Source organism: Oryzias latipes, chromosome 9 (genome assembly GCF_053564925.1).
Source record: "Oryzias latipes strain Hd-rR chromosome 9, Olatipes_Hd-rR_3.1".
In the NCBI taxonomy this organism is placed as follows: Eukaryota; Metazoa; Chordata; class Actinopteri; order Beloniformes; family Adrianichthyidae; genus Oryzias; species Oryzias latipes.
This window is the reverse complement of record NC_136245.1, coordinates 18,293,684-18,309,255: the sequence shown is the minus strand read 5'-3', so window position 1 is coordinate 18,309,255 and position 15,572 is coordinate 18,293,684. Positions and strand designations below refer to the sequence as shown.

The following is a 15,572-nucleotide window of genomic DNA, read 5'->3' as shown; positions in this document are numbered from 1 at the left end:
CGTTAAAACTATGCTTATTTAAAAGAGAAATACACAAAATTTAAAGTTTTTATCAGGAAATTAAAAATAGAGTAAACTAACTTGGTAAATGGTTAAACTTAAATGTTTCTCATAATATTTTGTAAATATATTTTCATAAAGAATATTTCTAACGTTTTTTTAATTTGTTAAAACAACCAACTAAAATAGTCTTTTTTTAGACATTTAAACCTGAAATATCAATACTAAAATGCATCTTTGTGAAAAAACTAAAACTTTCCTTTTGGGCCAATTCCATCCATCGATTTTCTTCTATCTGTGAAGGGTCATAGGAGTTGCTGGAGCTTTATGGCAAGGGCAAGGTACGCCCTGGACAGTCCACACATAGACATGACAAAGGACAATTTGGCACCTGTTAACCTACGAAGCACGTATCCGGACAGTGAAAGGATCCTGGAGTGCCCACGTGTGCACAGTGAGAACATACATACTCCACACAGAAAGGACCCAGGTGGGACTTGAACTAGGTACTTCTCACCATGATGCAGACATGAAAACCACCAAAACACAATACAATATTATGGGACAACTATTTACTGCATTTCTTCTCTTGCTGTGACCGCACATGTCTTTTCTGGGATGGTTTGCTCATAAACCACCACTTAAAAAGCCTAGTTGGTAAATGGTTTTTAGAAAAAGCATTTTCTTTGTAAAATACATGCAGGTCAAACTTTTTTGCAGTCTGTTTGACATCAGGAGGCAAACTAATAATCTGTATGCCAATTTTTAAAAAGGAAAACAGGAGCACATTTTAAAATGTTTTTTTGCAACCAAGAGTAAGACCTTTAGCAAATGATTCAGGATTTGCATGATTTACTAATTTCCTCTGTGTCCTTAAAAAGGCCTTTTTGACTTTGGAAATCATTGACGGCACTCAGATGTTCATACCCCTTTAAAACTAAACTGGATTAAGCTTGAAGCTGTCCTCTGAAATTAAGGCCATCTCAAAAAGAAAAAACAAACAGCAATCTCCAAACATTTAGTGAGGTATCACAGTGGGGCAAAGAAGTATTTTGTCAGCCACCAATTGTGCAAGTGCTTCGACGGCAGAGGTCTGTCATTTTCATTTGAAATATACTTCAACAATCAGAGAGGAAATATTAAAGATATTACTCAGAAAATCCCTTTGTCTGATTTTTGAAGAATTTCTTTGCAAATAATGGGGGTATTTTATGTATTTAGTCAATAACAAAAGATTATCTCAAACCTTAGTACATACAGACCCTTTACAAAAAATGTGAATATCATGGAAAAGTGTATTTATTCCCATTAATACATTCAAAAAATTAACATTAGAATTCAGGGCCCACTGTTTAAATTATTTCAAGTATTTGTTTATTTATTTTTATATAAATTCATGAAAAGCCCATGAAAACCACAAAAACAGAATGTCAAAAATTAGATTACTCTGAAGAAATCTGCCCAAAACTGCAGGGCATGAAGGTTTCCAGAGTTCCACCAACAACTAATCTACTAACTTGAAGCACAGGTTCCTGCACAGGTTCCCCAGATGTCATTAAATTGGTTCAGTTTGGTTCAATTCTAAATGGTAAAAACGGTAAATGGTGTATACTTGTAAAGTGCTTTTCTACCTTCCTCGAAGGCCCAAAGCACCAGTTGCAGTCACAGTCCCATTCACCCAATTCCCTATTTACACACTGATGACGGTTCCCAACACTGGCGCCAACCTTCCACCATTGGGTTTAGTTTCTTGCACAAGGACACTTCAGAATATGGGTGGGCAAGGCGGAAATTAAGCCTGCAATTGTCCAATCAGAGGTTGACCACCCTAATGCTGCACCACGGCTGCCCAACAATTTTCTCATTTTGGTTAAATATTGGGACTTTAGACTTGACAAGTAGCCAGATGACCATCATTGATCGATTCTATAGTTATGGGTAAGTCACAGAAGCTCACAGCTAAGGAGGCTGGTAGTTTACAGAGCGCTGTCCAAGCAGATCAACGGAAAGTCTAATGGAACGGTAAACTGTGGCAGATGAAGATGCACCAGCAAAAGAGACAACCGTGGGTGTCCAGTGGATTATCAAAAGGACAAGATTCAAGAACCTGTAGACATCTAGAAAGAATGGAATGAGGTGGAGGAACAGCTTCAAAAACCACCATATTCAGATGCATTTGGGAAATGGGTTACAACTTTCAGGTTCTTTTCGGATCAGGGGCGTCATTTATAAAACTTTGCGTAGGATTTGAGTCAGAAGTGGCGTACGGATGAAACATAGGACGTGCGTACGCACAGAAATATTCGGATTTATAAAACCGTGCGCACGCACATCCTACGCATTTTTCCCTTAATAAATCACAACCAATTCTAAATGTAGCGCAGCTTTTGCGGCTTCATGACGTGCCCATAGTTGCCCATAAATAGTCCGTGAAACGCCCACAAATGAATATTCATGTATTGCGAGATCATGGCAAACACAGAGAGGGAATCAAAAAAAACGTAACTTCACTCAATGTGAAGTAGAAGTTATCGTTGGCGAGGTGGAAAAGAGGAGAAAATGTTGTTTGGAGGGCACAGTGTGGGCATTACTAATGCCAAAAAGGCACGTGAGTGGCAAACGGTGGCAGACGCCAAATGCTGTAGCCTCACAACCTCGGACCGTGGCCGAAATAAGAAAGAAATGGTCGGACATCAAAGTCGAGGCAAAAAAACGTCTGTCGCTGCATCGCCAGAGTGTGTCTGCCACGGGGGGGGGACCGGAGCGCCAGATGCACCGGGTGACACGCGTGGTTCCTCCGAGTGCTCCTCTGAAACGCCGGGCCCATAAGCCCGCAGAGGTCCAACAGGATGGCTCGAGGAAGTCGGAACCGGCTCATAAGCCACTCGTCCTCGTTTGCCAGCAAGTCTCCTTGCTGTCTAAAGATGCGTTCACTCCGAATTCTTCCATTTGCCACATCTTCTAAGAGCGCAAGATCAGCCATTGTGCGTCATTACGCATTGTGATGGGGCATTTTATTTCCCTCCATTTAATTACATCTGACAAGCTGCAGATGTCGGTAAAAATCAACGTGGAAATGAGAAATTGATCAGCACAAATGTAATTTCTAGTTGCTTTGTGAATGGTTGAGACATACGCCATACATGGTTTAATCAAAAATAAAACAAACTAAAGGCATATGCATGAATACCATAATTCCATAGCTTATGATGAAATGTTTTAATATGAAAACAACTTTCCCCAGTGGACAATTAGTACGTCTGTCCGTCCGTCCGCATGCCCGCACCTATATCTGCTCCGCCAGACGGACACACTGACGAGAATATCAGTTTTGTACATTATTTCGTTCTGTTAACTATTATTTATGAGGATGAATTGCAAAACATGCCAATAATGCAGAACATATTTCACTTTTCTTTTTGCAAATATGTATTCATTTGAATTTCTGTTGTAATTTTCGTTTGATTTTTTTGTTTGTTTCACTGCTGATCGATCAAACGGGTGTTCGTGTTAATTGTAAGACTTGCTTTGTGAAGTCGTCATGTTATTTATGAGAGGCAGTATTGTCATTTTCACTTTCACGTGTTTCTTCGATCTGCCGACGGTGTCGCCGTTTCTCATTTCACCCGTTTTTGTGCGTACGCCTGGGTCAGAGCTTGTGTGACGGGCCGCACATTTTCCCGTCAAGTTTGCTGTTTATTAATCTCAACTATTGCGTAGAGAGTGGCATACGCCTTCTTTTGTACGTATGCAACGTTTATAATGAGGCCCCAGGTCAATTCTGAGCCTGGGCCAACAGAGGAAATGTATCAACTGGGCCAAGGGGAAGAATAACTGGACTGTTGATCAGTGGTTCAAGGTGATGAAAGTAAAGTGTACCTTAGGAATCAAGGTCCAATAGTTTGGAGGAAGACTGGTGAGGAGCAGAACATAAGCTGCTTGAGGTCCAGTGTGACATGATTTGGGCTGCAATGGCCAGCACTGGCGTTGGTAAACTCAGCTTTCGTCAATGAAAAATCACTGCAACAGTATACCTGAATCTTTTAGAGTCATTCATGAATCCTTCTGCTGAGGATCGGTATGGAGATGCACATTTCAGGACCTAACCCCTGCTAATACCGCCAGAAGCAAAAAAGCACCAAAACCTGGTTGGATGCCAATGCCATCAAAATTAAAGTTTATGAAAGTTCAATTTTTTTAATTTGATTTCTGAAATTAATACACTTTTTCAAAGATGTTCTAGTTTTTATTGGTGTGTATATGCCTTTTGTTAGCAACGGCAAAGATCAAATGTTTTCTGTAAGTTATTAAATTGTTTTCCTACTCTGTTGCTGGTATTTTGGCTTATTGCTCCATCAAATCAGTAACAGACAAAATATAAGCATAAAAACAAGCGAAACAAGCAAATAAATAAAAGAAATAAAAATAGATACCAAAGCAGTAAACATGCATTGATGTTTTGGGGCTGCCAATGGGTAACATGGACTTTCAGCTGCCTCGAAGATGTTCTGTGGGGTTGGGATTTGAAGACTAAGCCACTCCAGGACCCTAAAATGGCTTTTAAGAAGCCACTGCTTCACTGCCCTGGTGATGTGTTTGGATCAATGTCATGCTGAAAAAGACCCAGCCACAGTTTCTCTTCAATGATCTCACTGAAAGAAGGTGGTTTTCACACAAAATGTCAACATACATGGTCCCATTAATTCTGTCCTTTGCATGGATCAGTCTCTCTGGTCCTTTTACAGAAAAACAGCCTCAAAGTATGGCGTTTCCGCCCACAGTAACACTCCATGATGTTTCCACTTCACAGTAAGTATGGTGCAACTGTTTGAGGTCATAGACAGTTGTCTTTTATAATGATTAGAAGCCCAAACTGGTGCCATTAATTCAAGTAACAAGTGGAGGACAGAGGAGCCTCTTAATAAAGAAGTTGTAGGTCTGGAAAAGCCAGAAATCTTGCTTGTTCGAAGGTGACTGAATACTTACTTTACTGAGCACATTACCAATTATTTTATTAGAAACCCTGCAGTGTGATGTCCTGAATTCTTTCCCCCAATTCTGTCTCTCAAAGTTGAGGTTTACTCATGATAAATATTACAGGCTTCCACCTTTTCAAGTGGGGGAACATACACATTTAGTGGCTGACTAAAGATCTCTTTTTGCCCCACTGTGTGTTTAAAATCAAATCCAAATGACGATATGAAATAATATCACAAAATACTACCACACACAGCTTTAAGAAAATAGTATGGTTAATGATATGCCATGCACTAGAGTATGCTTTTGGCGAAATGTAATGTTCTATTTTCAACACCAACATGAGAACAGAGTTGTCTTCATGGTCAGTTGTCATCTGAATAATCTCTTAGAGGCGAATACAATGAAACTGCAATCAGCATTTTATAAGTGGAATTAATGAACGCCTGTACGTACTAATGGTCCTGACTTCTGAGTCTCCTGACTTATTTCTCATTAGCCTCACAGCGGTTTCACTGTTGGCTCACTTTGCTCGACAACGTTTGATAGTGCTTGTTAACCATGGTGGTGTGTGGCTTCAAGAAAGTATAATTGTGAGTCATGAGAGAATGAGAGTCGTGCAAAGCTATACACAGCCACTGCAGCCCGCCACTCCAGCTGAAAGAGAAAAGCCGGCCTCTATTTGCAGTTAACAGCTACAACAGGAAAAAAAAATCAAACACACCCACACACAAATGGAAGAAAAATGTAACAAACACCACAGAAAGCAACTGAAACTCTACATAGTCAAATGTTTTGTCTTAAATACACAACTAAAATGCTTGAGCTGCTACACAGCTACTGGGACCGAAGTGATAGCCATACCTTTTTGACGTCTCTGACAAGATGGTACAGCGTGTTTGATGGTCCATGTCGCTGTAAAGGGAAGACAAGAAAATTATCTTACTTCCATTAAAGACAACAAATGCTGCCGCCACCACTTAGTGTTTGATATTACCGTGTTGTAAAGCTCCTCCAGTCGTGAAAGCGTAAGGAAGCGATGCACGCTAACTCCGTTTTCAATCAGCAGCTTGACAAAATCCACTCTGTCCAAAACTAAGGCATCGAGCATTGCCTGTTCCAGGGAACCAACCTGAAACGCAATTTTTTGGTTTTCACTGTTGATTAATACATTAGTGATATGCCTTAAATAAAATAAATAGGAATATTTTTGTACCTATAACATCCTGGATATGATTATTATTTCAAATCAAATGTTTCTGTAATCACCTTAATTGGACTACTAGACTGTTTTAAACTGAGCTTCTACTGAAGGTGATTTCTTTCTCTGTTCACTTTCCTACTTTATAAAGATAATGATTACATTGGATTTATATTTAAGACACTGTGTTAAAACAGTTACACAGCAAATGAATTTTAAAACCATTTCATTTCATTTGTAGCAATATTTTTGTGTTCACTGCTTCTTACAGGCCACTGCTGTCCGTAGATGAAGATCTGACTGCGTGCGATGTCCACTCTGTTCCAGGCAAGGGCCAAACTTAGCTGGTCAGGGGCTGAGGCATTGGCACCTAGTACATACACACAAGCATAGAAGATTTAGTTTACAAAGATGGAGTCTGCAAAAGAAAAATAGGACAAAAATCATTTTGGATTACCAAGCAAAATAAAGATTTTTTTTTTTTTTACTTTTTTTTATAAATGGGCAAGCATATTGGAGACTACAGTACATTCTGATGGAATTATAGCTGTCTTTAACTACAAGCTCAGCTAATCTGAGCTCCATCTATCCCTCCATCCATCCATTTTCTTAACCCGCATTATCCCTTTTGGGGTCATGGAGTTGCTGGAGCCTGTCCTTTGCCTGCTAATGTTGGGCGAAGGTGGGGTACACCCTGGACAGATCGCCAGTCTGTCGCAAGGCACACTATCACTTACACAAACACACACACACACACACACACACACACAGGCACATTAAGGGACACTTTACCAATTAACCTATGAAGCACGCTTTTGGACTGTGGGAGGAAGCCGGAGTGACCAGAGAAAACCCACACATGCACGGGGAGAACATGCAAACTCCACACGGAAAGGTCCCAGAAGGGATTAAATTCTTCTAGCTGTGTGGTGTGAGATTAGACACTGCGCCACTGTGCAGCCCATTAGCTCCACTACATAATATGTTTTCTCCTTGTGCTTTGTTGTGTCTGTAAGACGAATCTCTAATGTAGAAGTCATTGTTCAGAAAAATATTTTGCTCTCACTCCATCTTGTTCTTTCATTAAATCTTAAATTATTTTTATTTTATTTTATTTTATTATTTACTGTTTTTAGTCCCCCTGCACTCAAGAAATGCCAACATACATTGTATTTATGCATTTTAACAATAATGAATTACTTAAAAGAATTAAGTGATTTTCCTTCACATTTTCAATAACTTTCAGTCCGACATTCAGAAACCTTTTATTTTTCAAATTTAAATTTTAAACTGCATATATTTGCAGTTTTTAAATGAAAAATAATCTGCATTTATCACCCTCACAATTCTAAAATTTCTAAAACTTGTGAAGAATAAATTTTGCAACACTAAAATAAAGCAAGATGCAGTTTAGTTTAAACTTTTATGACAAAATAAATCAGACAGCCGTAACGAATGCTCTTGGTAAAAGAAACTTTGTGAGTTCACTAAAGATTAGTTAAGAGAATGTGTGGGATGTGCTATAATATGATTGATTTTAATTTTAATTCCTTGGCTGTGGAGTGCTGACAATTACATTTCAGCTTCACCTGCTTTCTTATTTGCTTGGTTAATGACATGGAAAAAAGTTTGTTCAATTTTAACAGGGGAGCAATGCGAGCAGGATGATAAATTAAAAGTATCCGGTGATCTTGATCATCATTATTTTTGTACAAGATTATTATCCTATTCATTGCTGGACACAACAGTACAGTTTGTATAGCTGACAGAGATGCACCAGGGCTGCCAACTCTCACGCATTGGCCGTGAGACTCATGCATTTTATTGCCACCTCTCATTTTCTCACGCTGTAATACACTTAAAGTTACTTTTGATTTGTTTTATGTATCTGTTGAGGCTTAATAAACACTTTTAGGATCCATAAATTAGGTCTGCAGAGACAATAGTGATTATTCAATTATAATAAGTGTTGATCTTTTATTTACGCAGATGTGGACACGCTGCACGTAATACACTACTGAGTCGCACTCGTTTCATTCGTTTTTTTTTTTGTTTTTTTTTAACTTGTCCTGTCCAACAGCTAGGCAGGCAGATGAGAGCTGAGGGCCTCTTGTGTTGGACATATTTTACTTTAACAAGAGGGGTTATTAATCTTCAGACAAACCAAAGGTGTGACTGAAAAAACCCCTTTTGTAATTGAGGCCAAACTTTATTCATTTCAACCATGATTGAAAATCTTTGGTGTTGGACCGGACGGAAAAGGAAAGAAGGGAAGAAGAGGGAGGGATGTCAGAGGGGGGGGGTGATAGTGAAAATATTATCAATACACCTGCTAGCTGCAAAAAATGTTCACATGTCAACATGTACACAAAACAGATAGTGTTCACGAACGCATACCTATGCCTTTAAACCAACTAGTGTGAAATCTTTCATTCATTCAATCATGCAAACTATAAGTGCAAAGGTGAGCTAACACCTGTGCTCAGGTGAGTGTTTATGTTCTTCTAAAATGGATGGTGGAATGTGAAAAGAAGGAGGAGGAGCGCCCAGCCACCCCCACACCCAGACCCCCGCCGCAGCAGCAGCGGCAGCCGGAATTCCCCCAACGCCACACGGGAACAGGCAGGGAACAACCGCCCCCCGGGCGACCAAGACCGCCACCCAGGCCAGGGCCAGCAGGACCGCCGCGAGGCCCCCAGAGCCAGAGAGCAGGGAGGCGCGGAGGGAAAGAGAGTGCCGCCCCAGCCCAGCCAGAAAAGCAGCACCCCCGCCGCGCCGGAAGAGCCCAACGCAGGGCCCCACCGGAGAAGGACGCCCACAGCCCCAGACGAGCAACCCACCACCACCCAGGAGTTCCGGGCAGCCCCCCGCCCCAACCCCAGATACGAGCCAGGACCCCCCAAGGGAAACCCGCTCCGCACTCCAGGCAGCCACCCACCCGGCCCACGGTTGGTCCAGGGAGGAGCAAGGCAGGGGCCTGCCGCCCCCGCCCAGGAGGGGGGAACCCCGGGGAAAAAAGGGTGGCCCACAAGGGGTGTTATAAATATGGCCCGACCAGGCTCGGCCATGTTGGAAGTTTGGCGGGGCCCAGCGCTCAGGGGCAAGGACCAGGACCCACCCCCCACGGACACGAACACCCCCGGCTCAGGTGTAATATGAACCCCCCCACCGTGCGGAGAGAGCACCGGCGGGCCCGGGGAGCCGGCACCCAAGGGACACGGCCGCCATCGCCAAGGGGCCCGCACCCCCCACCAGGGAAGGGGTAGGGGACAGATGGACCCAGGTCCCACCTTCCTTGCAAAATGTGTGTGCGTGTATGTATGTTTGAGAGGGTGTGTGTGTGCATGTGTGTGTGTTTATGTTGGAATGTATATATTGAAGGGGGAGGGGTGTGTGTACTAAGGGGGGTGCAGTTAAAATTGGCGAGTAGGGCACTAAGCGGACATCTCCTGATTACTCACAGTGATGTCCCCTCACCCTCCCCACCAAGGGGCCCTAAATGTCTAAGGTGCGGTTAAAATTGGCGGGTAGGGTGCCAGGAGGACATCTGCTGCTTGCTTGCAGTGATGGCCAAGCACCCCCCCTACCAAGAACCCTACATGTCTAAGGTGCAAATAAAACCGAAAGAGGGGGGGCCCACTCCATACGGCAACCATAGGAGGGGGGCCACTGCCAAGTAGCCCCCCCCCAAGGTGCATCGCAGGCTAGACCCCCCACCCCCTCACCCTAATATGAGGTTATATGAGGAAGGGGGTAAGTTGGGGACAGCTGGTAGACTGTCCCCCGGTGGTCAAACAGCTGTCCCCCAGCCCCCCCCCCCCAGCAAAGGGGCCAGGGCCACCCAGCCCAGGGGCCCCACCCCCGGAGGCGCCGACACCCTAGGCCCGGCACCACCCACCCCACACAGAGAGAGAGGAGCCAGAAAGCGTTGCCCTCCCCCCGGAGCAAGCCCAGGCTCCCACCCCCAGACGCCGGCCCTAGAGGAGCTCTGGTCAGGCCTTGACGGGACCGAGGAGGCCAACCGGCCGAGGCAACCACCGATTGCCTCAGCGGAGACCCCGACCCGTTAGCCCCCCCGACCCGTACCAATAATGGCCCCCCCTCCCCCCCCAGAACGCCCCCCCACAGGACAGGGCCGACAAGCCCCCCACCCCACCCCCCGCAGCCGAAGCGGATGACACCCAGAGCGACCGGGGGCCCCGTTTAATATAAACATCAAGAGTCCATCTATTATGATTTCAAATTTTCCAGTTATATATTTTGAGTGTTTATTATAAAAAGTTCTAAAAAATATTGACAAATTTTAGTAGCCTATTAAGTAGTTTATTTCAACTTAAGTATATCGTAAACCCAATGTAGAAACGCAAAGAACGTTTTTTATTAAATGGGTTACCAGAGCGAGCAGTGCAGAAACACTGGTTGTTAAAGTCTTAGTCACATGCTCCGGGCTTTTGGGTTTTCTGGGTCAGCAATGATGCCGACAAGTGCGCGCAGGTGTGTCTTTCTGTTCCTTTGTAGCTCGTTCCGCCACTTTAAAGGACATCAAATTTCTATTTGCCATTGTCGTGCAGGTAAGTGTATTGTCAAGTCTTTGTAAGGATGGTGTCATACTCACGCACAATGGCTCTCTGGCCGCGCGTAAATGCTTTACGCAAGGGATGTGCACGTGATACGCACCTGCACGTGGGAGTTCCACACAAACTACACTCTGATATTCTAATTTTTTCAATTCTAACAGCCAGAGTGAGCAAAAAGAGCATGTACCTGTTCCTTCGAACAGCACTAATTGGCTTTCTGCGCAGTTCCCAAAGTCCATGCGTCTCACCCACTTTACTCTTATAAAGATGGGATTTATGGATCTTTGGAGGGAGCCCAATCTTTTCGATCAATTCATTTCAAAGAGCAATTCAAAATCATCAGCTCATTTGGCTCTTTTTATATTTATTAACTTTTAAAAAGACAGCCTGGAGTTTATACATGTTATCCTAGAAATTATCAGAGGATTGCTGGGTTGAGATATGGATTAGAATAATACAAATACAGATTTCCCTCCAATATTTCAGTTTGATATCAGTTATAGTTTGACATGTGTGGACAAGATGGATTCATTGTAAACATTCCACTTCCATATCCCTCTGAGTTGATAGTGAGATCACTATTAACCCTTTGTATAAAGAGTGTGTTTGTATACTTCAAATTATGTTGTTATTGCAAACACTAAACCATGGGTGTGCAGCCTTTAATGCTAAAAGAACCATTTGGTAAAGTCTTTACCGACAAAACTGAGTGAGTTATGCAAAATCTCACCACACTGTTAATAGAAAACACTTTATTTATGTTTTTGTGGGCATCAAGCTCTTTATTTTTAACATGTAGCTTTTGAATATTTACAATAATGAAATTATAACAGTCTTATATTTTATAAGGCTATATAACAGTTTTTTTTATTTTACTCTGACAGAGCACATATAAGTTCCTTTCAAAATAAAATTGTGTCAAAAAATACTAATAAAGCAGTACATTTATTTGCATTACAAAGCAAGTTTGCAACTAACTTAGCGGAACAGAAACTATAGGTACTGCTGTTCAGCAGAAGAAAAAAAACATAGCTTTTAACTTTCTAAACATAAACAGTTCTGACAAAAGATTTAAATTTTATTTAACTCAGTCATCTGACATGTGCATTTTGGAGGATTAATAAAACGCACAAGGCCTCTTAATTTAGTGTCATGACAGAAGTGGTTAAAACAAGTTTATTTTACTGTTGTAACCTCATTTTAAAGAAATAAACTCAAATAACAAAATGCAACTAACAAACCCATTATTAATACACAATAAGAAACACATCCGGCTATTTTGAATATCCATGCAAGAACTTTTGATGAAACATTTGAACACAAAAGCATTTTTAACAAAACAGATCACACACACACATTCAAAAAGTCATGACTGCAACTCCTGAGCAGGGTAATAAATGGCATGACTTTGTCATAACACCCAGTCAGGTGTGCATCAACAGTGAGAAAGGAGGTGTCCTAGAACCTCCTATTTTAGAATTACTTGGTTATTGATGACTAAAATACACATCTGAAAAAAATAATCTAAACAAAACATCCTGGGCAGTGAGTCATGTGCCTATAGTGAACGAAAAATTGCATTAACCTATACTTTAAAAAAAAAGAGAAAAATAAGTAAACCAAAATCCTTCAGAGCTTATTTGTATGTGATTTATTTCTCACAGGTTACATGACCCAGACTGGTCCACAGACTTGCCTCCATTGTAAAGCTGGTCGTGGTGCTGCTGCACTCAAATATAAAGGGGGCCTAAACAAAACCAAAACCAGCAACAGCTTGGCCATGGATGGAACTTAATCATCAATAATGAAAATCAGAACAGTGGGCCTTGAGCCATGTTTCAAATGAGAGACATCCCCTGAAATTCTCAAAGCTTCAAAAAAGGTTACAATCCAGAACAAATAAAGACACTTATTTTTGCTAAATGCCTTGTGTCTTGTCTTAAAATTAGTATGTAGTTGTGAAGGAATTTTTTTTTATAGTTATGTTTTTCTTTAATGTCTAGATGTATTTATCCGACAGTAGTTTAATTTGTTTGTTTCTCTTGTTATTAAGGTTGATAATTTAGGTGTTACTCTCATTGACTGCATAAGATAACGGGACTGAGTGACCCTGCCCCCTTTGTGTCATAGGCTCCTGCTGGCTCCATATACTTCTACAGTCATTCTATTGGTCAGAATACTCATTCAGGCTCTGATACCTTTTTTAACATCTTCTTGCTAATCCTAATTTCTTTTCATGATATTTTTCTTTGTTGCAAGTTATATAAAGTTAAAAACTGCCAATCAGATGGCTCAGTAAAGCATGTGATGCCTACTGGCTCCCACCTCCAACGTATGAAAAGTTTGATTGACAGATTCTCCCAAGCCTGGGGTGTGGACTTCCAACAAGCTCACTCCTAATTGACGACAGTAGTTGCCATGGAAAGGTTGAATTAGCAAAGAAACATTGACTCAAATCAACTCGGACCAATCACAGCTCTCTAACCTTATCTGGCTCCAAATGGCGGTGTCCGTATTGTGTAAAAATGGCGACTGAATTGACTTCATTTGGTTGAGCCAGAAGTAAACCACTTTCTATAGGTGATGTCACATTGACTCAGTCCAGTTCAGCACAGTGTCCTGGGTGTTTTCCACATTTGCCTTGTCTATGCACACCTGATTCAGCTCATCATCAGGTTCTGCAGAAGCCTGACAATGACAGTCATGGCAGATAGGTTTGTTTAAATCAGACTGGATTGAAAAAATGCAGTATAGTGTGTCTCAAGGACCAGGGTTGGGAAACACGGTCTTATACAGTCAGTGGTTGCTCTTCAAAAAGTTATTTTTTTTATTACTATTCAATTACCGGCAATCAGTTCTTTACCTTGTTGTGCTTTATTTCCTTATTACACTTTCACAAAACTTCTGTACACTTGACTCACTTCTGTACACTTGACTCACTTCTGTACACTTGACTCATCTCATGTCTTGGGTGGTATGAGTGACTTTTTCTTTCTGAACTGAGTCTCACTCCAAAGTTTTGTGAAAAGTTGGCAGCCCTATGTACACTCGAGTGCAGTATGGGGAATGTTTTTGATGTCATAAACACTATCTATTTTTCAGGTTGACTAAAGAAAGGTATATTTATTTGCTTTAGATTAGCAAGTGAAGCTAGACTTTGTAGTCTATGCACACACAAGCAGACACTGAAATCATTAACTCTGTTTTCAGGTTTTGGTTTCAGGATCCAAAACTACAATATTCTTATGCTCTTTTTAGTTTTTGCCAGTTTTAGTGACGGATGTTGGCCTTGATTCAGAAATGCATCGAGCTCCTGTAGTAGTTGATGCTGCTGGAAAGGTTTCCTTCTGCCATGAAGATTGCCCTTTAGCTGCTTTTGCTTCACAGTTGGAGAATGCTTGACCACTCTGAACTCCCAGTTTTTCTTGTAATGTTAAAAGCAGGTGTTTTTCTCAAACTTGCGGACCTCTTCTTGACTTTTGGCATTCTTGTTAGCTGCAGTTTTATAACTACATTTCCCATTAAGAAAAGAGTTCACTGAAGATCTATTGCTTTCCTCTTTTAGCCTTCTCTTACTTTGTAATAATTAATTATTTATTTTCCAGAGTGCTAGACAGCTGCTTAGAGCAGACATGGCTTCAGTCTGTTGGGAGACGGTAAGAAATTCATTTTTCTATGAAGCAATTTCATACTTTTTCTTAATTATCATTTGTATGCAAACTGTTACAATAAAATAAAGCATTTTTTTTTACATCAAAGAAGCAGGTTCAAATTTGTAACAAGTTTTACTTGTCAATGTGCAAAAAAAAAGAAAAACAACATAGAAAATTTGGAGAGTTATTTTCTTTGCATGTTGACCAAATGTTGACCAAAACTGTCCAAACTTGTGCATTTTACTTGCAATACAAAAACAGTTACATTTTATGCAATATTGAGCAGCACAAGAATGAAGAAATATTGAATAGTTTCAACAAATATAAGTAATTCTCTGTTGAGATCTTTACTGCACAGACAGTGTTCACAGCTTTTATTGTTCCATGATGTTTTTTGCTCATCTTCTTTCTTTTTTGCCATTGAATTATTATGTAAAAGGGGAAAAACGAGCAATTGCACCACAACACTACCCTTACTGGTTTTAAAGAAAAGAACCAGTAAATATTAAAACACTTTCTTGTTAGCGTTTTTTGTATTGTTATCACTTTGGTTGTGATAAACTTAAGCCAACGTTAACCCATGAAAGCAAAGCAGAAATTAGAACCTGCTGTAATTTAGACTGCAGAGTGATGAATGAGTGAGATGAGGGCACGTTTATTACATCCTTTAAAAAAAAGGCCAGTGTAATGAATATAATAATCCATGGTGTGTTGACAAGATGGTGTAATTTTTAAAAAATGCACAAAGATCATGTAATCGAGCTCTCTGGCTTAAAGGCCTGAGCGGAATTACTGAAGCTTAACAGAATGAGCTGAGACAGGACCCTGCTAATAAGATGCAGCCCCCACTAATAGGAGCTTTAGAGGATATACTATATAGGCAGAGTGAGGTTATCAGAGGTTTATAATTGTCTGCCTGCAGCATGGTTAAACTGCTGCGATTACTTCATGCATCCAGTCTTTAGGACTAACTCTGACAGCAGACCATCAATTCTCGCCAAGTCCCTTCCTTAACGCTCCAAGCCAACCTCTGACTGGTCGTTTTTTTCCATACTTCCTGCTTCCTTACAGCCTCACAATCATTGCCCTTTTTTCTCCTCTTGTTTTCTGAGTTATTTTGTTAGTTTTTCAGAAAGGAACCTGTGCCAGACTTTTTATAAAGTT

At 41.1% G+C, this 15,572-nt stretch overlaps 1 protein-coding gene across 17 annotated transcripts in view; it reads right to left on the bottom strand.

Annotated features, from left to right (window-relative positions):
* trpm3 (transient receptor potential cation channel, subfamily M, member 3) overlaps positions 1-15,572 on the bottom strand; it is a 169,068-nt gene that overhangs the window by 27,659 nt on the left and 125,837 nt on the right. For all 17 annotated transcript variants that reach the window (XM_078952840.1, XM_078952834.1, XM_078952839.1 and 14 more), the window contains exons 10-12: positions 6,448-6,548; positions 5,975-6,109; positions 5,842-5,892 (exon numbers count right to left, since the gene is read on the bottom strand). In XM_078952840.1, coding sequence (XP_078808966.1) covers positions 5,842-5,892; positions 5,975-6,109; positions 6,448-6,548 — 287 coding nt within the window. The remainder of the gene's footprint in view (positions 1-5,841; positions 5,893-5,974; positions 6,110-6,447; positions 6,549-15,572) is intronic.